At 49.2% G+C, this 26,000-nt stretch overlaps 1 protein-coding gene across 1 annotated transcript in view; it reads left to right on the forward strand.

Annotated features, from left to right (window-relative positions):
- Positions 1-26,000, forward strand: part of LRRC75A (leucine rich repeat containing 75A) — a 69,612-nt gene that overhangs the window by 23,639 nt on the left and 19,973 nt on the right. Inside the window, exons 2-3 of the mRNA XM_027725991.2 lie at positions 2,063-2,191; positions 21,037-21,149. Coding sequence (XP_027581792.1) covers positions 2,063-2,191; positions 21,037-21,149 — 242 coding nt within the window. The remainder of the gene's footprint in view (positions 1-2,062; positions 2,192-21,036; positions 21,150-26,000) is intronic.

Genomic DNA, 26,000 nt, shown 5'->3' on the forward strand with positions numbered 1-26,000 from the left:
TTCTCCCAGGAGAGAGGAGGAGAAATTCTCTTGATTTATTAGCTCTACATTTTAATTTTAGCATGAGAGAAAATTGTCAAGAGTTTTGAGATGCTTAAAGAGAAGTGGCAGGATGCTAAACCTGGTTTGATCCTGAAAGGTCCCAGTGAGCTGAGTCTTTAGGATTACCTCTACCACGTCCCCAGACTGGCTCCTTTGGTAATGTGTGGTGTTTGCCAGCGATGCCATATGGCCATGGACCAAATCCAGCTCTTAGCTGATGTTTGCTAAATCCTAATGTTGAGCTCTACCAGACTGGGAAGGTGACATCCACACTGCTGTTTGGTGTTTCTCCTCCTGAAAGAGAGGGAGTTACCTTTGGGCATCTCTCTTTCCTACATTATCCGCACAATTTCTATTTTCCCTGTTGTTCCTCTTGCAGAGGAACCCAAGCTCCAGTTCTGCGCAGTCACCTGCAGATCCTCGTGGTGCTGAAATACAGGAGGGTGAAGATGACCTTGAACAAATGAGTTGGTAGTTTTTCCAGCCTAATCAAAGCCAACCACTCTGGAACAGCTTTGGTGGGCTGGCCTGGCTGCCACAGCGAGCACAGCGCATGCCCTCAGCTGAGCTCTGCATCTCCACACTGAGACTAGTTCTTCTTTTTTAAAGTGCCAACTTGGCAGAAGCCATGAGATAGACCATAAATCAGTTTGGCCACTTCAGTTTTCCAGCTGGGCATGTTTGCTCTCAGTGGGCAGGTTGGCTGGTTGGGTTTTGTGGCCAGTTGGATTTGTTGTTTTGAGGCTTTTTTGGCGCTCCCGGCAGGGGAGGGCAGCCTCATTTGTGTGATTTTTAACTGCCTCGGCTCTTTTTTACTAAATGACATGTTTGCAGTCAAAGAGTTGGCAAAGCTGGTGTTAACTCAGTCAGTGCTGCAGGGGTGATCCTAAAAATACCAAGGAAACCAGTGTGATAAAGACTTGCCACCTCATTTGTGGCCGTGAGCTGTAATTGCAGGTAATGTGAGATCCCTCTGGCTGCTGCAGCCAGGGCCTGAAGGCACAATTGGGTTTTTTAAGTGAAGATGGTTGTTTTCAGCCTGGCTGAAGTCACAGAGCATCAACACCTAAAACCAATGTGGTTTGGTTTGTTGGGGCTGGAGCATCTCTGAGCTCAGGACAGACTCCAGTTTATTGCAGGGGGCCACGGAGTTATTGGCTTATATTTGCCAACAGGAAAGTCTTTGTGCCAGATGTCACCAGCTCCATGGGAAGTAAAAGAGTACACTGTATATATATTTGTATATTATATACATTTGAAGTTAAAGGAGTACACTGTATATAACCCTTCCCCTCCTCATCCCTGTGCACCAACATATTTAATATAATGATGAGTTCTCTGCCAAAATTCCTCAAATTATTATGTCTAAGAATTGCAAATCATAAAAAATAGTCTTGGAAGGCACCTCAGGAGGTCTGATCCATCCCTAGGGCAGGATCAGCTCGATCTGAACTGCTCCTGACACAACTTTGTCCAGTTTCCAATGGCAGAGCTTCCATGCCTTCCCTGGTCATTCTAGTCCAGCACTTTGTTCTTCCCCCACTCCAGTTTATCCTCCTGTTTCCATTGCAGCAATTTTAGGCTCATTCTTTCCTCCCTGTGCACAGCAGACCCAGAGCACATCTATGCTGTGTTTATTCTCCAGCTGCAGTTTCATGTTGATCGAGCTGTTACGTTCTCTGGAGTCTTCTTTGGGTTGACTTTGTTGCAAGTGTACTGTTAGCTCAGTGGCTTTATGGCTTGTTTGGATTTTGTTATTTATTTATGGCTTGTATGGATTTATTATAGGCACGAGGGTGTTCTTCCTGTACCCCTAATGCCTCTTTGCAGGGCAGATAAAGGACAGGAGTGCAGCTTTCCCCAGGGTGACATGCTCTTGTGTCCCTTCCTTGTGTTGGGTGGTGGGAATCACTTTCTTCTTGGCTTCTCCCATGGGCACCACCAGTGTGGGATAATTTTAAGATCCACACTAGGCATTTGTAGCACATCTAATATTGCTGCTTTGCCCTGTTTCCTGCAGGATTTAGGAATGGAGTCGACCTCTCTCGATGATGTCCTCTATCGATACGCCAGCTTTCGAAACCTGGTGGATCCAATCACTCATGACTTGATCATCAGCCTTGCTAGATACATCCACTGCCCCAAACCGGTAGGTACCATGCTCTCATCACACTTCCATGACTCTGCTGGCTTGGGAGACTGCTGGGAGTGTGGAGCTTCTCCCTAAGTGCCAGGGAAAAAGCCTCCTGGTTACTGCAGTGCTTGTGTGTCTTTGGACCAAGAGGATTTGCTTGGAGGTCGTGGTTTGATTGCACAGCATTGGGCTTTCCAGCTGACCAAGTGACATTCACCTAATGTTGGGTTAGCACTTGGTTGGCAAATTATTTCTGCTTTCTGCCACTGTGTATTTTAAAGACTGTGCCCCATCAGGAATGCTTTGTGCCTCATGAGGATAACACACCATTCCTCGCCCCATGTGATATTTATCACAACCCAAATGACAGGAGAGTCCTTGGCCGTGTCTTCAAGGCTGGGTTTCCAAAAAAGCACAGCCTCCATGGGCTGCTGTTTGGGCTCTGCCATGAGCAGGCTGTGAGTGCAGCCCTGGGCAGATGTGGACTTCTAAAACTATCAGCCCCATTTGCCCCCTGGCAGCTCTAGCAGCAAAAGGGCTTTGGAAAATCCTGGGCTGGCTCCCTCCATTCCAAGGTAAATGGGACTTTGCCTGGTGGCCACTGGCTGCTTGGATATTTAAGGTTTCTTTCCCCCGTTTTTTTTAAGTAATCAAAACTGTCAGTGCAATAAGCACATTTGTTGCGCTCTCTGTCCTTGGATTTTGTTGGAGAGGGGGTTGTTTTTGCCTTCTGAGTCAGCAAACTTGGAGCTGGCTCATCTCTTCTTATCTCCATTGCTGAGCTCAAGGCTTTTACCCATCTCATGCCTCCTTTTGACTTGCCTGTGGCATTTTTAAGCTCTTCTTGGGAAGGGACCATCCACAGGTGTGATGGGACAGGGGTCTGAGCTGGGACCTGCAGGCATCGCTCTCCTGTACTTGCTGCTAACAATGGGTCTTTAACTTCCTGTGAGAGTGTATGAAGGGATAGAGTCATTCACTGCTGTTTCTTGTGCGTGTTTTACTTAATAATAACCTCCACCAGTATTTAAAAATGAGGGAAATTACTTTTTTGAGACATTTAAAAATTTTTTTAATGTGGTGAGGAAAAGCCATGGTGACGCTCAGAGTGTGTCTGCCTGGACTATGGTGTGAAACTGGCTCTGAAAGTGCTTCATGAAACTCTCTGTTTCATGTTGGGAAGGGTGGAGTGGGTGCAGCAGCACGCAGGGGACATCAGGGACCCAGATGTCCATCTCTGATTGTCCCGTATCCTGCAGCGTGAGCTCAAAGTACAGACACATCCCTGTGCTGCGTAGCTAAACCTGTGCAAGGGTACTCATAGATCCCTTTCCCTTTTCTTGTGGAGAATAAGATCCTTTCCTTTCTCCTCCCCCATGGGACAATGAGGTGGGAAACTGGAGAAACCTATTTTGCCGGGCGTGTTTCCAGGCAGAGAGGCCCCGTTCCCCCGCTGAGGTTTCCCTTTTCCAAAGCATCGTGACTAAGCTGGTTTCTCCTCCACGTCTTGCCCTGGGAGACTGACAGTGAACTGTGTCCAAGTGTGTGCTCTGCACTCCTCACAAAAACAACCCCAGGCCACTCATGCAGTGCTGAGCTGCTCCACCACCAAGTGCCTGCTTTTGCATGTCTCCCTGCACGTTTCTTTTGGCACTCAGTGCTGTGGAGAAGCTGGTGCCAGTGTAAGCATGGAGATGCAAACTCCTCATCCTGAATCAGGTGGGCGTCCAGCAATCTGGTTTCCTCTACTCAGCCCTGGTGAGGCACATCTGGAGTGCTGTGTCCAGTTCTGGGATCCCCAGGACAAGAGAGATGTGGAGCTTCTGGAGCAGGTCCAGGGGAGAGCGACAAAGATGATGAAGGGACTGGAGCATCTGTCTTAGGAGGAAAGGCTGGGAGAGCTGGGCCTGTTCAGCCTCGAGAAGAGACACTGAGAGGAGACTTCATCAATGTCTATCAGTATGTGCAGGGAGGTGTCAGAGGATGGACCAGGCTCTGCTTGCAGGTGCCCAGCAATAGGACAGAGGGGAATGACAGAAACTGATGCACAGGAAGTTCTACCTGAATAGGAAGAATAACTTCTTTATTGTGCTGTGACCACGCACTGCAACAGATTGCCCAGAGAGGGTATGGAGTCTCCATCACTGGGGATATTCCAGAACAGTCCTGTGCCAGGTGCTCTGGAGGTGGGACCAGATGAGCCACTGTGCTCCCTTGCAGCCTGAACTATTCTGTGATTCTGCAGTGGTAAAACATGCAATGAAAACCCAAATAAATCCAGCCCATGCAACACTGAACACACTCGTCCTCTCCCCTCTTTTGTGCAGCATCACAGAATATGCTGAGTTGGAAGGGACCTGCAAGGATCATCAAATCCAAACCTTAGCCCAGCCTTTAGCCCTGCACAGGACCATTCCCAAGAGTCACACTGTGTGCCTGAGTATCATTCAAATGCTTCTTGAGCTCTGTCAGGTTTGGAGGTCAGGCTTTGCAGCACACCACGCACTTGCTTTGGTGCTGGAGCAAGGAACAGCTTCTCTGGGCCAGCAGTCCCTTACGAGGCTGTGGTGGCAAATGCTGGCAGGTGGCAAGTGCTCACATGAGAGTGGTGACAGCTGTATTAATGCAGCAAAGAACGTACTGTCTTCTGTGGTGCAGCGAGGAGCTCCACTGGGGAGCCCCAGGGGCTCACAGACATTTGCTGAGTCCCAGGGCATCCCCAGGAGGTGGATGGGTGTTGCCTTGGAGAGGAAAGCAGGGGTTGTGCAGGGGACAGACAGCAAGTGCAGCAACAGCAGGACTGTGCTGCAGCTCCTGGTCCATGACTTCACCTTGCTCAGGTTTGGGTGCCACCGGCTGTGCTTTAACTTTACCCTCTTTTTTTCGGCAGCTCGGGATACTGGGTGAAAAGTCATTTCATCCCAGTGTTTCCTGGTGGTTTTCTGAGACACTGATTTTCTCTAAGTCCCCAGAAACCTGCAAGCCTCAGTCACCTGGGTTATTTTCCATCTCCCAGACCTCTTTCCCTCCCTGCAGTTTCTTTGACAGAGACTTGGCAGCGATGTACAAGAGCAGGAGAGAGCTCAGGGCCAGGAGTGCTGCAGAAGTTTGGGCTTTTGCTTTGTCTGCCAAAGGAATGTCTCTGCATCCTGTGGCACAAATATACGTAAATATGTAGGTTGAGGCAGCTGTGACCTTGCCCACATCCATATGGAGGTGGGAGAGGTGGGAGAGATGGGGCTGATCTGGACCCTGGTCCCTATTAATCTGCTTTATTAAATATCTCTCTGCTCAGGGCTTTGGGGTCTTGCTTTCCTCCTCCCTCCTGGAGAGAGCATTGAGCACTTCCCTGACTTTCTGTACATTGCTTTTTCACTCAGCCTCTATTTATACCACCCTTAGCTTAAAGGTGACCCCTTGGTCTCTCCTCTGAGCTAAAATAAAGCTCTGGGTAAACATGTCCTGGTCTGTATGGCCAGAAAAAGTTGGCCTGGGCTCTCCAACGTGGCTGTGGCTCAGCACAGTTCAGTGGATGCTTATTCCAGCCAGTAAATTCAAACCTGCAGCAAGGCAGAAAACTTAACTTGTGCTGGAGGAGCCTGGATTGCTGCGAATGAGCCCTGAGTATGGAAATCATTTGGGTGAGATTTTGTATGGACGTCACAGGTTGGTTTGAGTCTCCCAGACCCTGCTGAGATCCCAGCCTTGCCCGAGGCTCTTGAAAGCTCTTTTCCAGATCATTTGGAAGTCAGGGTTTGGATTTGGTCCCATCCCTACTTACTGACGTATAATGCAGTTCAACCAAGCCCAGGTGCCTTGAGTACCCCTTCCTGGAGGGGCCGGGATGTGCCTGCAGCACGGCCACGCAGCGTCTCCGGAGACGCTGATGGAGCCGTGTGGGAGCAACTGCCCAGGGTTGCTCTCTGACAGGGGAGCTTTCGGATGGAATAAATGCTGCTGTTGCATTTCAACATGGCGTTGAGTGGTGGCCATAGATGCTACTCTTGGCATTTGTCACCTCATTCAGCTTTGGGGTTCCTCACACCTCGGAAGAGGCAGTTTTGCTCTTCAGGAAGCTCTCACACTCCGCAGCGAATTTTCCAGTGTCGGTTCAATGGGGTGTTTGCATTGGGTCAAAGACATTTGAACAAGTGTTTTCTTCCCCATGGCCATGACCTTGGGGCAGTCTTTTATCTTCCTGCCTCTCTCCAATGCCAGCCCCATGGAAAGGTGCCAGGCGTGTTCCTTGGAGAGCAGCTCAGCTCTCTCTGCAAACGCCGCTTTCCAAAACCCGTGCTGGGGTGAGGAGGCAGTTGGTGCTGCTGGTGCAGCCCCCAGGGCAATGTCTGTCTGTCCCCACGGTCAGGCAAAGGGGACAAAATGCTTCAGCAAAGCCACGTGGTGTGGGGCAGAGTGGCCACAATGCCCTGCATCTTTCCTGTGGCCGCTCCTGTTTCCAGTGGGAAGGAGCTGAAAACACAAATGAGTAAGGAGCAAAGGGCCCCTGTAAAAAATTCACAGGTCTTCTTGCCAGCAGGAATATCTGGCTGTAAACTGTTGGAAAATTAAACTGGTTTCTTTTTCCACACACCAAAGCCACATGCATGGATGTCTGATGGCCGGGATAGGGAGGGAGTCAGGCTTTCCTCCAGTCTGAGGACTTGCTGAATTTGGGATAAGCACTGAGTGGGGCTGGGGGGGAGGAGGAAGTGAAGCCTGGGCTTCACAAGCCTTTTTGGCCTTGTGACGTTGGGCTGTTGGATTGCACCAGTTCTTGTTGGCCTGGGGATGTACTGTGGAAGTTCCTCCAAGCCCTGAAGGCTGCCCAGAGTAAATACACAGTGAGATTTTTGGCTTTGCTGCCCCCCATCCTGCTGCTTTCTCTGAAGGAAGGCTTTTCTGCAGGTCAGTGGCCAGGGAAGGGCTGGCAGAGCAGTTTAGGAAAGCCCCACCAAAGTCCAGCTTTGCCTGTCCATTCTCCTATTGGTGCCTGCACCTCTTGGGCAGCAGCTCCTCCAAGGCAACAGTTGAAAGACGTGATCCCGTTCACACACAGGGTGTTAGATGTGGGCAAACACCTCAGAGTGGAAGCTGTGTAGAGCAGGGAACATGGTGCACTGCTTCCCCACCAAAATTCGTAGTGTTTCAAGATGTATGGTGACAGCAATGGGTTAGGGGAGGGTATTTAAAACCTCTTCTAAGCAGTTGGTGTAGCTGGAGAAGTGACTGGAAGCAAAATGGATTTTGCCTGTGTAGCTCTGGACAGATTGAAGATCTATATTCCTGTTCACTTTTGTGTCATTTGAGCAATATATGCTTAGCCACATCCCTGGCTCAGCTGCCTTTTCCTGCATGAGCTCCAAATTGATCAGGTTTGCAAAATGGGTTTGATTACATGAATTGTCACCCATGAAAAGAAGAAAATATGGAAAGAGAAAGTGGTTATTGTGATCTGGGTGAAATAATCTATTTCTATCCCTTCTTCAGCCCTGTGGTGTAAATACTTAACTTACAAATGATGTTGGGGTTTTTATGCCCTGAGTTTTTAAAATATATTATTTCTGACGGAGCTGCACTGAAGCTAAAATGAGCATTTTTCCTCTTATTTATCCTGTGTGCTGCAACATGTGGCTAGAACTGTATTAATCAACTCAGTTTATACAGGGTGAATGTAATCAGGGCACCATGACCACCAGCTCGGTGCCCTTATCCCCAAACCAAGCCATAATCCAGCTCCTCCATCGTGTGTGTTGTTATTTGATCTTGAATTCAAGTTATCATTCCAAGCTTCTGACATCAAACTTGTTTTTACAGCAGTATGAGCTGAAATTGTGGGTATGGAGCGATGACTTGTTGAGGGACACTCTGGCACAGGGTGTCAGGAGAGTTTGTCATCCTCAGAGAGTTTCTTACCTTTCCCTTTTGCTGTGAGACGTGCAAGGAAAATCTCACACATCTTGCAAAGCTCTCAGGTTCCAGATGCAAAGTGCTATGAGAGCACTAAGTATTACTTATTCTTTGCTTTAAGAAAGATCATAGAAGGAGGCTGATTTATGAACAAAATCCCTCTAAACCCCCAAATATCTGATATAAAAGCAAAGGGGATGATGGGGATTCAGCTAAGTCTATTCTGTGTGAATGGCTCTTTCTGGGTTTTTTTTGGCTGGTCTTGCTCCAAGTGTGAAGATCACTCTTTATGGATATTTAAGACATCTGCAATACATTAAAATGTCCTGAAGTATGAAAGAGGCTGCAAAGCTCAGGCCCCACTAATGACAGCTCGGGTTCTTTGCTAACTTAATGTGCCATGCTCTCTGCTCATCTTGCCTTTGAAAAACAGAAATGTTCCCTAAAGCCCTTGTGTGTGAGCCAAAGCTGAGCAGAGTGCCTCGGTTGGAAACAGGGGAAAATTGCACTTTGCAGGTTTTTAAAGTATTAAGGCTAAAAGGGAATAATGGTGAGGTCTAGATGGGCTGTGATGGTGCCACTGCTGGCAACTTAATGGATTGTGGGTGGAGAAGGGATGAGCCCTGCCTCAGCCTCCTTAGCCAAACCCCGTGGGGTGCAAGGAAGCCCCTGCTGTCCTTATCCCTCCCAGCCTGATAAATGTGCTCCCCGGTGCTCAGTTTGCATGTGGGGATGTTGAGCAGTTAATCACAGTCTGATCATGAAACCATTTATGTTGGAAAAGACCCTTCAGATCATCAAACCCAGCCATTAACCACTCCAAGCGTGGCCAAGGTGACTTTTATCATTAACCACTCCAGCGTGGCCAAGGTGACTTTTATCAAACTTCTATCTTTTTCTCTCTTTTCGTGTTGCTTAAACCCAAAATCCCAGTGCCAGCTGGCAGAATTGCCAGGCCCTTTGCTCAGTTCCCACAATAATAGGACGACCTTTCCTAACCACGGTGTAACCATCTGCAAACCCTCCGAAATGCCACAGGGTGGATTTTATCGGCTCGGAGGTGGATTTTTTGCAGCGCTTCCAAAATGTCAGGTGCCACATCATGCAGCAAGTGATGTGTGGAGAGCTGCGTGCTCAGCTTCCCTTTTTCTGCCAAGCAGTTGAGAGCGTCTTGGTGACACCAGTTGTCAGTGACGAGCATCATCGCGCGGGTCGGAGCTGGAGCAGGAGATTAAAACAAGAGCCAGTAGCAGGAAAAGATATTTCATGGCTATCTTGGGCTTACCATGGGGGTAAAGAAGAGTCTGTGGGTGAGGCTGTAGTTGCCTGGTTTAGCTTTGGATCTTTCCTAAGGACCCTTTCACCCACAGCCTCTCCAAGCGTCCCCAAGGGAAAGGACGGATGAAGCAGCAGGTACCTCATTAAACAGTAACAACATATTTTATTGATGTTTTCTGATGGCAATCGACGTTTGAGTTCAGCTCATTTAGCTTTTAATCAGAACATAATTTACCACAAAGGAAGGAAGCATATTGATTCCCTGCCTCCTGGCAGGAGTGTTATTTATTTACCTGGAGTGCTGAGGAGTGCGTGGTGGGGACCTGTCCTGTGGGATGGCTGGAGGGCAGAGCTGGCACTTGGATGGGTATTTTAGTATCTGTTTCTAGCCTAATTCGCAGGTGTGTCAATACTAAGTGAGCAAATGGTCTGCTGGCAATGTGGATTTGCAGAAATGAGTCTGAGGGGTTTAATAAGCGGTTTCCTCTCCGTTGATAGACCACTGCTGATGGCTGAGGAATTGATGTGGTGTGTGGCCACATCTGACTCGGTTAAGGCAGAAGAGGCCTACTCACCATTTGCCAAGGTGGCTGAAAGAAGCTCTAACAGATATTAGGATCCAATCTCAGCTGTTTTGGGGCTGCAGTACCCATTTTTCAACCACTGGAGGTGCTGGGGCATGTTTTGATTAGCCCTGCTGCACCACAGCGAGTGTGCTGCTCTCCTGCAGCATCTGGGGGAACAGATGGAGATGGTGATGTGCCCAGGGTCTCTGCCCCAAATCCTGCCTTTGCCCCGTGCTGTGGGCTTGAAGAAAAATCCATTGTTTTGCATGTACCCCAAATTTCAGATTCTGTGCACCGTGGCCAGGCTTTGCACCAGAGGTGCTGAGTACCCATGGTGCTACACTGAAAGCACTGAGGATAAGCCACTGGTACTGCCAAACAGCTCTCTGTACCCTTTCCTTCTGGTTCCTCAAGCCCTGTATGAGAAAGGGAAAGAGCCCTACCAGCATTTCACAGTAAGGAGAAGCGATGCCTGGATTTGGGAAAGGTTGTGCACAACACTGAACTCACCAGAGCTCTCTCATTTTCAGCATAAATCCCGGAATTTGAAGAGTTACTGGCATTTAGCCTGTCTGCAGCATCACAGCTGTCCTGACATATGCTTCAGGCTATTTCTTGGAGCAAGGAGAAGTTTGTCCCTTTGCTGCTGATCTCCAAGCTCTTGCCTTGGCAGCTCCCAGCACAGAGTCACCTTGCAGGGGCATCTATGCATCCCCTCAGTTTGGCTCAGAGATGCTTTCACCCAGCCAAATAGAGGAGCTGTCTCAGTGAGCAGCATTGCAGGTTTGGGGTAGGGCACAGACCCCTCTGTCTGGTTCACCCCATGTGTAAAATGTGCCCTCCTTTCCCTGGGAATCACCATGTGACTGATCCTTCCAGTGGGGATGCACCTGCCCCATCTCTAGTAGGAAAAAAAGTAATAAAGAGAAGCAGAGAGATGAGTTCTTGTAGATAGGGAAGGTGCCAGAGGATTTTCAGTGATTGCTCTTCCTAGATGGCAGGGACTGTGATTTCTGGTCGAAGTCCAGCAAGTGATTATCTCACAGTTTGGGGTATTTGAGGATTTGGGTAAGAGCTTTATCCCACCCTTTCCATCTTCAAAGAGTTTTGCAATCATAGGGTAATTTGCTAATCCTCCCAGTTCCTCTGTCACTTTCCTTTTTCTCCTTGCCATCCATCCTTCCAGGAAATCCCCAGTACAGCTCTTGTGTCTGCATCCATAGTTTCACATCTGCTTGGAGCACGTGATGAAGTGACCCCACTCCTTCCCTGAGCTGTTGCTGGGAGAGCTTGGATGCTGTTGACTGCTGCTTCCTTACTGTGATCTTATCTTTTTCCTTAAAAAAAAAAAATAGGAAAATTCCCAGTTCTCTTGTGCCTACGAGGGCCCCACAGTGGTTAATGAGCTGGAGACGAGCATTGCTCTGAGGGTTATGCCCTTGCCCTGGGATTCACATTTGCAGGGAACAACAGGGACTGATGTGAGGGGGTCGCTGCTGCCCCTCCCCAGGCTCTCATGCACATCACGAGGCTCCCAGGGCTGTGGTGAGGGGCTGAGAGCCTCCAAGGAATGACATAAATATTTGCAGCAGTATCCCAGGGATGGTCCTGGTCTCCTTCAGCAGCAATAACAGCCTGGACTGGGGTTTGCTTCCCGTGGGATCTGGCGCGGTGCAGCTGAGACACAGGCTCTGCAGGAGACTTGTTGGGCTGGGAAAGTCTCTGCGTGGTGTCCTACATCTGGGGCATAAATAACCAAAGAATCCACGTCTGGTTTAGCCCTGGGGGGAGGTGAGTGCAGAGGACAGTGAGAGGTTCCTGCATTTAGCAGCAAAGGCAGGTGCTGGGCTGTGACCTGTGGTTCCAAATGGGATGTTCCCTCAGAAATACCAGCTCCTGCAGAGAGAGGCCAAGGCAGGGTCTGGCTGAAGAGCCAGGTTTGCTCAGGGCAGGATGGTGGGAGTCTCACAGACTCCATGCTAAGCTCTGTGCCCCCATCACTCCATCCCTGAGCAGGGGCTGAGAGGCTGAGAAGTAAATAGAGGAGCCCCTCAGGAGGCAGAGCACTTTCTGCAACCTGAGGCTGGACAGGTAAGTAGAGACATCAGGCAAGGGATGATGCTGTTTGCCAAAACACGATGGAGCTTCACCTGCAAACTGCTCTTGGCCAGCCACAGAGAGTGGTGGGGAGCTCTGCACCCCCTGGGCAGGAGCTGCCCATGGGTTCTGCATCCCCCAAGGCTCTGAAATCAATCCTCCCTGCCTGTGTGTGGAGGAGGAGGGTGAGTGCCATCACCCACTGAACACACTGACTTCAGCAGGCGTTGGAGGTTGACACCTCTGACGGCCCTTCCTGTTCTCAGCCCAGTCAGCAGCACCTTGGGTGTTTTTCTCTTTGCTGTTCTGCACCAGCTGTAATGATTATCTTGCCAGTCGGTTGTTGGCTGAGATATTTCCAGGGTAATGAATGGCTCTCCTGGATTTTTAGCTGCTCTCTTTGTTTCATGGCAGCTCCCTGTGTCTGTCAGGAGGGTACAGATGCATCTGTCATTAAAAGGATGGTCCAGTGACCTTTCCAGGAACAGACACTGGCACCTAAATGGCCTCCCCATTGGTGACTTTGTTTATAGCACTCAAGTGGGCCCAATTTATTTGGCTGAGGACCTTACTGTGTATGTCAGGAACACATGTTGGAGTGATGCTGCTCAAAGGCCTCCTCCACAGGCACAGCTTTGCTGTGCACATCTCGGGCAGGCATTGGGCATCACAGCATGGGGCAGTGCAGCTGGTGGGTGCAGATCCCTGCCATTCCCCACGCTGTTCTGGATGCTGCTCATTCCTCCTCTGCTGTGGAAGCTAAGCTGGGTACCCTCCAGTAGCTCTCACAGAAGATTTTTATATTCTTTTTTGCAATTTCCCTTTATCTTACATGTCCCCCCCCAGGGCCATCTATCACCTCGAATTTTATTGCCTTCTTTAATTGCTTCTCTGAAGTCCAAGTGTAATATTACTCCAGGATCCTTTTGAATAACTTCCTGAGTTGCTGCAGATCCCATTCATCTCGTACTTCTGGCTCTCTCGATAAGCCCCACTGTACATTGCTTTTCATTTTGGTGTGTCAACACTGAGTCCAAGGCCTCACGCTTTGGCCTTTCATCAAAGCAGATGGGGAGTGCTGCTTATGGCAGGACCTGAATTGCCATGAGCTCAGTGCTGGAGCCGTGCTGAGACAGGGGTCACCGAGCCCAAAGCTGAATTTCCTATGCCAAAAAAATGCATTTTTCCTGTAAGAAGCCAAATGGCCCTTCTCCTATAAGAGACCTTCATTCTCTTCCAGGGCCAGCTGCTCTTTTTTTGGCCATTTCATGATGTGAATTAATTCTGGGGCACATCCTTCCCTTACAAAAGCCATCAGGGTGTCTCTGCTGCCAGTGAGTGCTTGGCCCTAACCTTGAGCAGGGGGAGGCAGGGGTGGTGTTTGGCCTCATGGCTGAGTACCTGGAGAAACTCAGGAAAAATCAAGTGGAATTAGCTCAGTTGCAGTGAAGCCTTCTGGGAACAACCTCATTGTTATTAAAATGGCCTTTATTAAATTTGTTCCATCCCTCCTCTAACTTGAATTAAAACAGACGTGATTTATTTTCAAAAGAAGTTCTGCACGGTGTTGTTGGGTGATCAGATTGGCCCATCTAAAGCCAATATTATCACTTTACTTGGATCTAGTTTTCCTCCATGTGGACAAGATATGTCATTTCCCTCCACTGTGCCAATATCTGCTTGCCTTTGGGCATCATCCACCTCTTCACTCATTCTCCACACGCTGGATTCTCTTCCCAGAGGAGCCTGTAATGATGGAGAGGGAATTGCAGTGCCTTTATGGTGATATTTTAAGGACACTTCCCTGGAGAGCTCTTCCCTACGGGACAAGGGGGGTTTCCCATGCCTTGCCTGAGGAATTCAGCCACGCAGCAAGAGGGATTTGTTGCTGCTGTGGATCCTCCCCTGCTCACCTGGATGGGGTTGTAGGGTACTGCCATGTTTTGGCCTTCAGTGAGGTGGGAATGGTGGATTTAAGGCCTTTCCTACCTCCTCAGCTCCTGGTCTCACAGGGGGAGGTCAGTTCTGAAGGCACGTCTGGGGGTGGGCGCTGGGGCTGCAGCGCAGATGTCTGCAGGCAACAATAGGCTGCAGTTTAGCCCCAAGCTTTGAAAGGGGGGAAAAAAAAAAAAGAAGAAAGGGAAGAAAAAAAGAAAACCAGCAAGCCATTAGATGACTTCAGCTCCGCGTGACTACATCAAAAGGGAAGGCGGCGTAAATTCGGGTTCTGTGCAGCGCCGGGGCCGGGCCGGGGAGCAGGATGCAGTTCTGGTGCCAGCAGCCAGGGAAAGACATTTGGGGGCCACAGGAGCAGCTGCAGGTTTTGGGTGGGCAGAGCTTTCTCCCAGCCACCGTGTTGACCTGGGTTAGGGGGGGGTTCACCCGCTCTGCGCTGGTGGGTGGCGGGCGCGGCTCTCGCTGATTCCCTGAGATGTGTCCCTGTGCCTTCTCCTCCTGCCTTCCCAGCAGGTGTTTGGAGGTCCCTGTGTCCCATCAGCTTTAGGATGTGTCAGGGACCTCACAGCGTGTGAAACCTTCCCACATGGGGCCATTTCACAGCGGTGAGGCAACATTTCCTCTTCATTTCCTTGTCATCCTTTCCAGGCTCTATCCCTACACCAGCACGGGTTACTGGGGATTTGCTCTCTTTTGCTTCTTGCTGATTTTTTAATAACTGATTTGATACACATTAAAGCCATTGAGGATGATCTGTCCTAGGGTTTCCCAGAGCATCTCTCACTATTTTCTGCCTTTGTTTAACTGTGTAATAACTCCATTTATCATTGTGAACATAGGGGTTTTTTGTCTCTCAGCTGTTTGGGTTTTTTTGCTTAGTAGTCTGAACTATCATCCCATTGTCCTAGCTAATCACCCAAGACACAAAAAAAAAAAACCCAAGGAGGAGGATTTGGAAGGAAATCTATCACTCTCTGTATTTTTTGTGTGAAATAGGTCATGTTTTAAGGTTTACCCTCTACTGAACTGTATGGAAAGCAAATGGAAGGGGTCTCCACACCAAATATTTCATATGCAGGAATGGTGCTCCCAGGATGAGTGCAGTTTCCTTGGCTTGTGACTGCAATGGTTTGTGCCTGGACAGAGCTTTTTGTGCATCAGAGCAGCAACTGCAAATCCTGCAGCATCCAGAAAGTGATGCTGCAAGTTTGAAAAGTTTTTAAAAAGAAATCAAGAAAGGAAAAAAAATATTTTTTAATCAAGTCAAAATCACGATTTGGGAGGGCCAGTATGGAAGTTCTTGTGTGTTAAGATTTGCAGGACAGCACCTTTTTTTTTTTTTTTAATTTCCTCGGGATTGATTGTGAGTGACAGAAATGTGGGACTGTGTAATGACACAAAAAAAAACCTGTCGCTTCCTCCGCCTGCAGACAATGGCTAATTGTTCTAATTTGGGTCAATCCCCTGCTGTGCTGCAGCAGGAATTCTTCACCAGGGCTCTTTAATCATTAACGTTGGCCTATTTTACAGGATGTTTGGCCCCAGTGCAGCCCCCCCAGGGCTCTGCACATCGCCGGGGATTCTGCTGCTGGAGGAGGAGCGGGTGATTAATTTCTTAATGAAAACAAATTAATTTGTAATAACATCTTTATCGTGAGGCTTTCCTGTGCTTTGTGTCCTCCTCCGAGTTCTTCGGCTGCTTCTTCTGGAGCAGTGTGTGAACCCAAACCTTACGTCTTGCATCGCCCAGGAGTTGTTGCCACATGGTGATGCAAGGAGGGCAGGCAGCGATGCCAGGGTTGTTTTTCCCAGTGGAACCATGGTCCTGTTCATCCCGTGTTTGCTTTCCCATGGTGTAATCCCTCTGCTTCTAATTAGCCCCTCCCTCTCTGGCAGTGAGGAACGTTTCCAGGGATGGCTCATTAGTGGTTAAAGGTGGTCTGCAGATGCCGGGTGATGCCTCGCCCACGGGATGTGTTGTGGGGTGCGGGTGGAGGCTGAATGGTTTCCCCTCTACACCACATTTTACACCATCAGTGAGGATAAAACTGGTCCCCCTGCAGAACCCAGGGCAGGTTTGGCAGGACACAATGTGGTGATCCTGGCTCTTGGCCTCCACCTGCTCTCGCTTATCCCTGGAGTTTGACTGAATCACTGAATCCTGTTTCTTCATCCAGAGCTCCAGCCCTTCATCCAGAGGTCCCCTTCCAGGGCTGGAGCCAGCAGCAGGACCCTGGTGGTGCCCAGCACATGCCTGGGGCACCCCCTCCCCTGTGGGGACAGCCAGGGCTCAGCTCATGCCGCTCCCCCTTGTTTTCCAGTTGAACGGGATCCCGCTGGCACAGGGCTGGTTGTGGATTGCAGATGGGGCATGTGCCATGAATCCCTGTCCCAGCTGAAATCTGTTAAGGGATTAAAATCTCATGAATCTCTGGGCTCCTCCCAGCAGTGAGCAGCCCTTTGCTTCTCCAGGGCAGGCAAAGGCAGAGGAGAATGATGGGGAAAGGGGCCCTTTGCAGGGAAGAGCCTCTGCTCTCAATTTTCCCCACATCCCTCCTCTGACCCAGGCTTTGCCTCATGCCTGATGGCTGGGAGCTGTGCTGGGTCTCTGCCACCTTGGGGGGGACACAGTTGAATAGAAACCAAGATATTGCCCAAAAACTGCTTCCCTGAGCTGAGTCTTGCACCAGCTGGGCTTGTACTTCGTGGGCTCCCTGAGCCTTGCCGAGAGCCAGGGTGCTGTGTGACGTGCTCATATCTTCTCCTCAGAGCTTTCCAGCTGGGCAGCCAAGATGCATGGAAGGGAAAGCAAGTGCCATAAAACGTTTCTTCTTCTTGCAGTGAGACTTTGGCCCCCATTTGGGTGCTGCTCACAGCAGTTCTGCTGTGTGACACGGGATTCTGCCCATGCAGGATCTGTACACGTGTGTGCAACACCATGGCACTGAGAGTTTTTGGGAACTCACGGATATTTCCAGATGTGTGACTGATGGATCTCTGGGGAGCTCAGTTGAGCTCGTCACCAGCCTCTTACCAGCATTTATCTGCTGGCTTGTGAGTGCAGTGCTAAGGGAAAGGCCATATCCCAGCCCTATGAAACAGGCTTTTTCCTGGCAGCACTGTCAGCTGGGAAAGCTGAGCTCTCTGTGTGGTCTGTCCTATCTCCCCAACCCTGAGATGTTGTGCAGTTTTCCTCCCAGACTTTGGAAACCAGAGTACCAAATGCACTTTCCCACGCACGTACCCACCAATGCCTGATGTTTAGAAGGGCCAGATCTTATGTGGTATCACTGGTGATGCCTTTGCTAGAGATTCATCCCTGTGTGTTATTTCAGGAATGATTACTGCTGCAGTTTGGGTCTGGTGGTGGGACAATGTGCTCCTTGTGCTTTATTATTGCCCTTTCTGTGGAAAGGGCATGCGGTGTTTGCCAAAAGCCAGCGCTGTGGGTTTTGGTCTCTGCGGGTTGAGGGAAGTCTGCCCTGCCACTCACGCACCCTCTGACCACAAAACCCCAGCTTCATACTGACCTCGCATGAGTGATGTGATCCAGACTGGAGCAGATGGGGCAAAAAGACCTTTTGGCTGGTGCTTTTCATTTTGTGGGAAGCAGTTAAATCACTGGAAGCAGCAAGGCAGGATGGCAGCAGGATCTGCCTGCCCGGTGGGGTTTGGGGCTTCTCTTCCATCATGCCCGAGGATGCTGATGGTACAGACAGCGAGGTTAAAACTTTGCCAACACAGGCAAGCTGGGCTGATTTTTAAGCTGACTCAGTTTTCAAACAGTCTCTTGGGCTCAGTCCCACGAGGGTGTGCGTCAGCTTCAATTGTTTCCTGATAGACTTGGATCATAAACAGTGAACAAGCTTTTGTTTAGACCATAAGAGGAGCCTTTGGCACTGCACCAGCAAAACTCCCTTCTCCTGCACACAAGTTCTGTGCAGCCCAGGGCAGCCCTCGTGTGCCAGGGATCACCCCTGGGGCTGCTCTGGAGACTCCTGCAAACTCTCAGGGGGAATTGCAGAGGTTCTGGAAAGTACCTAAAAAATGTGGGTTCTTGAAGCAGAAAGGTTTGTGTCTCACCCATGGGCAGGTGAAGTGCAGTGATGGGAGTGAGATGTACAGAAGTAATGTGTCTTTTGAGGGCTCTGAAATGGAGTGTTTGTTTATCCCAGTGTTTAACTGTAGCACTTAGCTACAGACCATGCATGAGTTGGTGTGTGTAGAAACTATGTTCTCTAAATCATATTTTAAAACTCAAAAATAGAAGTAGCCCAGTATGTGCAGGGTTTGGGAGCTGAGCTTGCGAAGAAAAAGGGCTGAAAGAGTGGTCTGTTTGGGGTGACTATGGAAGGATGAGCTGGGTGTGGCTGCTGATACAGAGGATTAAAACACTTTGTTCTGCTGTAACCTCTTTCCTTGGACCCCCCTCAGTGTGCTGTGTCAGTGCTGATGGACGATTTGCTGGGTTCTGTTGAGAGGAATTCTTTGGGATGAAGTTCTCAGAAATCAGTTTGATGTGAAATTCAGGTCTGAGCTTCCACCAGCCACCTGGACCCACTGCAGCAGAGGTCTGGCAGCTGAAGGGGAAAAGCCTTTTATTGGAGAGGCAGGATGATCCTGTCACATTTGTACCAGCAAAAATTTGGGTTTTTTACTTTCTCAGCTTCTTTTCCACATTCTCTTGTGCATCATTTCACTTCCCCGGCAGTTCAGTTGTTGGGAGATAATACTGGAGACAAATTTAATTATCTCTTTCAGGGTTATTGTTGGACGTAATTTGCAGCACAGAATGTCAGCACTGTGTCCTTACTCCACAGCATTTTAGCACATTGTTTCCTTCTCAACAAGGAGTTTTTTTCAGGGGATGCAAGGAGGGCTGGGAGATGGAAACCCCCGCACAGCACCCAGGGTGGACGCTGCTATTTCAGGGGCTGCTGCGGTGCTTTGCAAGAGAACAGCTGAAAAAGAATAAAACAGATAAAATGAAAGCTGATGGCACCTGGCAGCTTGCTGTGGATATTACACAAAGGTAGAAAAAAATAGGGAGGTGTCAAAACTCGTGGTGTTTTCATCTCGCTTTGGGGATGCTGGTTACACAGCGAGGAAGGTGTTGCTGGCAGAGGGCGCTGGGAGGGAGCGGCGTGTGCTGTTGCCTTCCCGAAATGTGTTGAGGCTTTAATTAAGGAATGACTGCAATGTGTTTCCAGACCTTCCAGTGGAAAACATGAAATAAAACCTTGTCTTTCATTTTTTATTTTTTTTTTTACCTGTGTTAACTGGCCAGGCTGATGCTCCCAGGGTTCACCCACCCCCAGGCCCAGAGCAGTACCTGGTTCTTGCCGCAGGGTCGCCGGCGGGAGAGGAGCTGTGGGCATGCCTGAGGTTTAGCACAGGCTGACATCCCGTTGAAATCTGTGGGATTAAACCCCTTGTTTCAATTTAAGCGCGGTGATAAATGAGGTGTTGAAAAGCATGGGTTTAAATATGCTCTTAAACCCATATTTCCTGGGAATCGGGAGGTACATCCGTCAAACGCTTGCGGAGCTCAGGTGAGAAATGGCTCCTGGCTCACGCTGTTCCCAGCTCGTGCTGACACAATGTTTTCCATACATCGTGCCCTGCTGGTATCTGTGGTCCTGGAGTTTCTACCTGAGCTGCTGAAATCACCTGTCACTGCGTGCCTTTGGTGCAGATGGAGCTGGGAAGGTATCACCCTGCATTAAATCAGCTTTTGATTAATGGTAGTCACTGCGTAGGCACTTGGATATGTCTGGGAATAAACTACCCCAATTTATGTCAAGACTTCGTTTTTACAGAGTGGATTGAACAGAGAAACTAAAAACCACAAGTCCCGCACTGGTGTTTCTGCTCCAGCCATCTGTAGAGACGCCCTTTTGTCCTGTTTGTTGGGGTTTTTTTACCCTGAGAAAACCTGATGTAATTGTTTTCCTGTACACCCAGAGGTGATTTGTCAAAATCCCAACTGCTCCTTGGTAATTCAATATTTATGATGTCTTTATAAGGCCGGTCCCGCTCTGCTGACTCGGAGGCGAGGGGGAAAATACATTGCATAAATTAGGCTGCTTGAAACACGAGCTCACAGCTCTGCCAGGGCACCTGGGCAGGGAGGACGTGAAGGCAGCAGTAATTGGGTGTCCAGCAGCATCTTCCTCAGCATCTTCCTCATCATCCCTGCCTGGTTTGTCCCAGCACACAGAAAATCCTGAGCCATCTCTGTGATCAAAGCCCCCAGACCGAGTGCTTATCGTAGGGTTTCCTGGTTGAGTTTCTGTGTCTTCTCTAAGATGTTTTATGATGCAGCAGTTTGATAAAACCAGGCTGACACCTCCAATTGTCACATCTTGATCTTTTTTATCATTATTGAACTTTAGGTCGGGTTAATCTCTGCTTGTGACCTTTCAGAGAGCAAGCAAGGCAGAGCAGGATGGGTGGTTTATGTTATTGGATGTCACAGCACGCATGTGAAGATCTTGAAATGAGACATGATTGAACAGTCCAGATGCTGGGGGTTGTATTTTGTTTTATTTTTAGGAACCAAAATTTCCAAAGTTTAGGAACCAAAATTTAACCAGAATTAAAGTTTTCCAAGCCAGTATCCTTTGTGGTGAAAGTTTTACTTGAAATTGAGAGGACACCAAAATCCCTGTTTTCCTTCAAGCCTTTTTTTTTTTCCTAAAAAATAAATGTTTTGAGAGTTTCTGCTGAGCTCTGTTGCCAAGATCTCCATCAGCTCACAAAGCCCCTGTTTGCTCTTCTGTGAAGCAGTTTTGACAGTAATGGATGGGTAGTTTGCTTTATTTAATCCATCTCTGTAAAATTTTAGTGCTGAAAGCTATTGCGTAGTGTCCAATGATAACGGTGCATCCTTGCAGCTTCTTATCAATCAGAGAGGTTTTTTTCCCCCTTACAGATTTTGGAGCACGGTTCCGGCATGGTGCCAGCTCCTGGAGCCTCTTTGGGGTCGGAGCATCCCTTGGGTGTGACGGCAACGCTGCAGACCCCTCACCTGGTGTCCTTCCCTTGTCTCTGCAGGAAGGGGACTCCCTGGGGGCCATGGAGAAGCTCTGCCGGCAGCTCACGTACCACCTGAGCCCCCACTCGCAGTGGAGACGCCAGGGCATCATGAAGAGGAAGCCACAGTCCTGGTGAGTCAGTCTGGAAACCACTGTCACCCCGGTGGGTCGCTGTCCCCAGCCTGGTCCTTGCGCCCTCAGGGCCATCACAGGTTCAGGAGAGCAGGAAGGGGAATTTTCATGTTGCTTTTAGCTGTGCTGTGCAAATGTGGATGCTGGTGGGAGCTGCCTGCAGTGACGGGAGGAACGAATCCACCACGATTTGGGAAGTGCTCAAAGCCCTTAAATGCTCCTGGAGGGAGCCAGGATGTCAAAACCTCCCAGCTTGCCACAACCTCCAGAATCCTCTGTTGTCTCCAATCTCACCAATGTTTCCCCCATTTGTAGTTGTGTTATCAGGTTGCTTCATGCTGAACCAGAGGCGTTTTCCTCCTTTTCCATTTCCCTTTCCCCGTTGCATCCTGGTTTCCAGAGAGCAGCACAGTAGCACCCAGGGAGGGAGGAACAGGCTGGAAACCTGAACCATCCATCCTCCAAACATCCCGTGCTGGGCATTGGAGAGCAGCACACAAACTGCTCCAAGACATCCTAATTAGGTGGTGATTAATGTACAGGCACCATGAACACTGTGGCTTGCAGTGTGTTTACACAAAAGGAATTTTTTTATTAAAAATGGGGAGAAGATGACTCTGATCCCCTCCTCATCCGGGTCCTCAGCAAAGCATCCTGGATCCACAGAGCCAAGAAACCTGTAGATAAGGCTGAAGGGAATAGAAAGAACTCCTTGTTTTCTGTGATGTTATGCATTATATATTTACTATTTTTGTATAAGGAGGCAAGAAATAGAAAAGAAGCCACAATCTGGCAAAGTCAGAATTTTTATCCAAGTGCTGGCTCATGGTTCTAAGAGAGGTCTGGTTCCTGTTGTAGTAGATGCTGTTTGTAGCCATAGTGGAAACTAATCCAGTGAGAAAACTCGGTCTGGAAAGACAAGAAGAGGGGAGGAACATGGACACAGGAGGAGAACAGACACAAGCAAATAAAAGATTGCCTGGCCTAATAGGATTAGGGCCATATATCCTGGAGATCTGGCTCAGCACCCGTACACACCGCTGTCCTTAGAGACTCAAAAGTGGAGAAACACCTCCATTTCATTAGCAGTGGGAACTGCTTTTGGTGTTGAGCGTGTTTAAGGTGTACTGGTGACTAAAATTTGCTCTTTCCAATAAAGCAGCAGAAAGGGAGGGAGCATGTTGGGGATGTGTCCCTCGGGCTGGGCTCAGCACACAGAGCTGGGTAATGACCCAGCAGCTCATTGCCCTCTGGAGTTTTTTTCTTGATTGGAATAGGAAATGCACACCCCTTGTCACCCCATCAGGGCATTATCAAAGTTATGGTGATGGGGCAGTGGGGAGCTCTCTGCAGCCCAAAACACAAGAAATTCTTGAAAATGAAAAAATTTAAGGCAGTGCTTTGTGCCACTCTGTCTTTAATTGCCAATCCCCGTCCTTAATCATCAGCTTGGAGCGGCTGTGGGAGCACATCCTCGTGCCAGAGATTTGCAGGGCTTTATCTGACAAGGCTGCTGGAGCACTTGCCTTTCCTTGGAGCAGCCGGGGAATAGCTGAGGTTTTTCACGGTTTTAACTGCAGGGATGAGGTTTGGGCAGTAAACCAGGCCCTGAGCACATGGCAACGACCCCAGGGCTGTGAACATGGGACACAGTGGGAACATGGGACACTGGCTGCTGGCTCTGCCCAGGCCAGGGTTTGGAGGATGGGATTTGCCCGGGTTTCTGGTTTAGATGCTCTGTGAGTTGAAGCCAACCCTTTACTGGAAGATGAGGTCAGCCTTTTGCTAAGGTCTAAATGCCACGATGTAGAGGTTATAAGGAGACTAGAGAGAGCATCTGTCTTGTCTGTGCTGGAGCAGTCACTGCTTTATTCATGTGCTGGCAGTTCCCCTGCCAGGAATGCTCCTGATCTCTGTGTAAGTTGATTCCTTGCACAGCAGGTATTTCCCCAGAGTCCCCACTCTGGGTTTGCCAGTGCCTTGACATGCTTCCAAGGGAGTAATGGGGTCCTATTCCCAGGTGTTGGTGTTGCCTTGGCTCAGCCCTGCTGTCAAATGTTTCAGGAACTTTCAAATATTAAGTTTCCACACTTTTTTGTGTGTCTGTTGGCCATCCACACCCCATCAGTGCTCTGCCCTGAGGCTGCTCCTCCTGCCATTCCCAGCTCCAGCTGGGAAAAACAGGACAGGGGCTGCTGCAGAAGAGATGATGGTTTTTCCTTTCCCTCCCCTCCTTCTCCCTGCAGCACCGACCCTGTAACATCCCTGGGCTGCACCTGTGAATAACACTTTCTTAAGCCATTTCTCCTTTTTCTTTGCTCTTTCTTAGTTCTTTCTTTTAATTTTCTCTCCTTCTTGTTGGAGAGGAAGTCTTCTGACAACCTTGGGGTTAGAAAGGGACAATTTAGAGTCACCCCCTGTCCTGTGTTGTGACTTCCCTGGAGGATGCACCCACAGGAAGCATTAGCTCTATATTTGGATGTGGAAACCTGGTCCCTCATCTCCTGCACAGTGATTCTGGTCCTTGTCATGAATGTTTTGGCTTTGTCCTTGGTTCCCTGCTGATAATAAGAATTAGAGATTGCTAAAGGATAACAGCAGGGGCAGTGGAACCCATCATGGAGAACTCCCAGTCCAGAGCTGCAGAGTTCCTGGAGAATGCTTTGTTGATTAGGAATCTATATCTCAGTGATACCCTGTGCTCCTGGGTCCCATCTGCAGAGGCACAGTCATTACTGCACTGCCTCCTGACAAGCCCAAACACACACATCATCCTCTGTGGCGGGGCTTTATTAGAAGGCATCATTTCTCTGAGCTCACGGCTGTGCTCCACAATCCCCTGTCCCCTGCAGCTGGGCTGGAAGTGCTGGAACTGTTTGGGAAAGAACTGAATTTTAATTATCCCTACAATCAGGAATGGTGGGAGTGCATTTGTAGGAGATGGGTGCATTAGTGCAGTGCTGATCCCTCTCTTTGATCCAAAGTTGTGGGATCAAGGGGGTCTCAGACACAGTGGGATGCTGAAGGGGCGGTGGCTTCTGGATGTCGTTGTATTGCCACCTCCTCGGATGCACAGAGTCAAATTTTTAGTGGGATAGCATTCCTTCTTCACTGAGTGCCTGTTGGCATTTCCATTGGGCAGTGGGGGACGCAGCCAGCAGCAGAGGGGTGGATCAGTCCCTCCTGGACTGGCTCCTGGTACCCCCTGGTACCTTCGCTGAGGTCTCGCTGGCGTGGTGAGTGAGAGCCCTGCTCAGCTCAGCTGAGTGCTGAGCAAAGCCAAACAGCCATAATTAATCTCACCAGAAATATGGCAAAATAATTACAAGGGAAAATTGCTTTTCTTTATTCCACAACTGCCGTATCCATTACAGGTGATAATGGGAAGCAGAGCAGCCGGAGGAGGAGGATGGGGACGGATGATAGAGGGGACTGGAGCTGATTTTGCAGTCAGTCAGTCGTGCTGTGGTCAGGCAGCCTGCTGTGTAGGCAGAGGGGGAGGCTCGTGCTTCCCAGTTCCATCTCATCCCAGGCATCACGTCCAGCCTGTGTGTGCACAGACAGAGCTAAATGGAGGGAGACGCTCTCAGCCTTGGCTGCCCTGCTCTGCTGTGTTGCCTGGCACCAGAGCACCCAAACCTGTGCCAAATGACCTTATTTTTTTTGCATATTATAAATCTGTCTGGCTCTCCCTTGCTGTCTCTGTGCCTCCCTCTGAATTGCATGCATTAAACATCCAGGATGAGAGGACAGCCAATAGCAGGAGGATGAAGCCAGCCTGCAAAAGTAATTTGTATGTCCCTGGCTCTGCCTAGGGCCACGATTACAGTCCAGTGTTTAACTAGCAAGTGTTGAATTGGATCCTGGAATCTCCCTGCTCCTCCTGCTGCCAAGTGCTCGCTTCAGCATCACAAAAGCAAAACTGGGAATCAAAGCTCCACGTGCCTGTAATTGCTTTGGAGAACAGGCTGGATGCTCTGTGGGGAGGGAGGAGGTGTTTCCCTGGGGCTTTGCCATGTCTTTCCTATCCCTTTGGGATATCCCATCACTGTTCCTGTTCTGTGTTGCTGCTGTGTCCAGGAGAGATAAAAGGAGCCAGGGATGCAGCAGGGAGGATGGAGCAGTGGTGCCTTCCCCACTGGGCTGAGCAGTGAGCATCAGCTGAAGGAAGATTGATAATTCATATCATAACTCCAAATCTAGCCCCATTTTGCATCAGGTAAAACCCACAGTTCCTGTTGATGCCACTGGAGCATGAAGCACGGAAGGATTTAGGGTGAAGCAACTCAGTTTGAGCACTGTTATTAAATGGGGTGAATCTGGATCTGAATCTGAATATGTGGATTTTCTAACTCTGTTGTTGCTCTGCAATAAGCAGAGAACCCCCTAAAAAGATTTTGCAGGTGGCTTTACTTAGCTCCAGCCAACTCTCTTCTCTTTGCCACTTGTCCTTTCTGCTGATGGCAGGGCCAGCCTGGGGTTCTCCTTTACACCTGGGAGTCAGCCTGAACTCCCCTTGGCTCTCTTAAGACTCTCTGAGGTGAAATAGTTAGAAATCAATTTGAAAGTACCTGGCTAAAAGTGCAAAGAGAGACCTGTTAAAACAGAAGAGAAGGGTGTTTTGATTTAGTGATGAACTTGTGGAGGCTGAGCAGCCTTATTTTGTTGGTAGGAATGATCTTTTAACATCCCACTCCTAATTTCATCAGGGTCACAAAACACTTCTGTCCTGGAGGAATGCTGGGTGCTGGTTTTTTCATACTTGCTTGCAGTGCCTGCTTGAATTCCTTTATAAGGCAAAAAAAAAAAAAAAGGGGAGTTTTCAAGGGAGAAGCCCTTTTGAAAACAGAA

Source organism: Pipra filicauda, unplaced genomic scaffold (assembly GCF_003945595.2).
Source record: "Pipra filicauda isolate LSUMZ 115617 unplaced genomic scaffold, ASM394559v2 scaffold71_size5581439_pilon, whole genome shotgun sequence".
NCBI classification, from domain to species: domain Eukaryota; kingdom Metazoa; phylum Chordata; class Aves; order Passeriformes; family Pipridae; genus Pipra; species Pipra filicauda.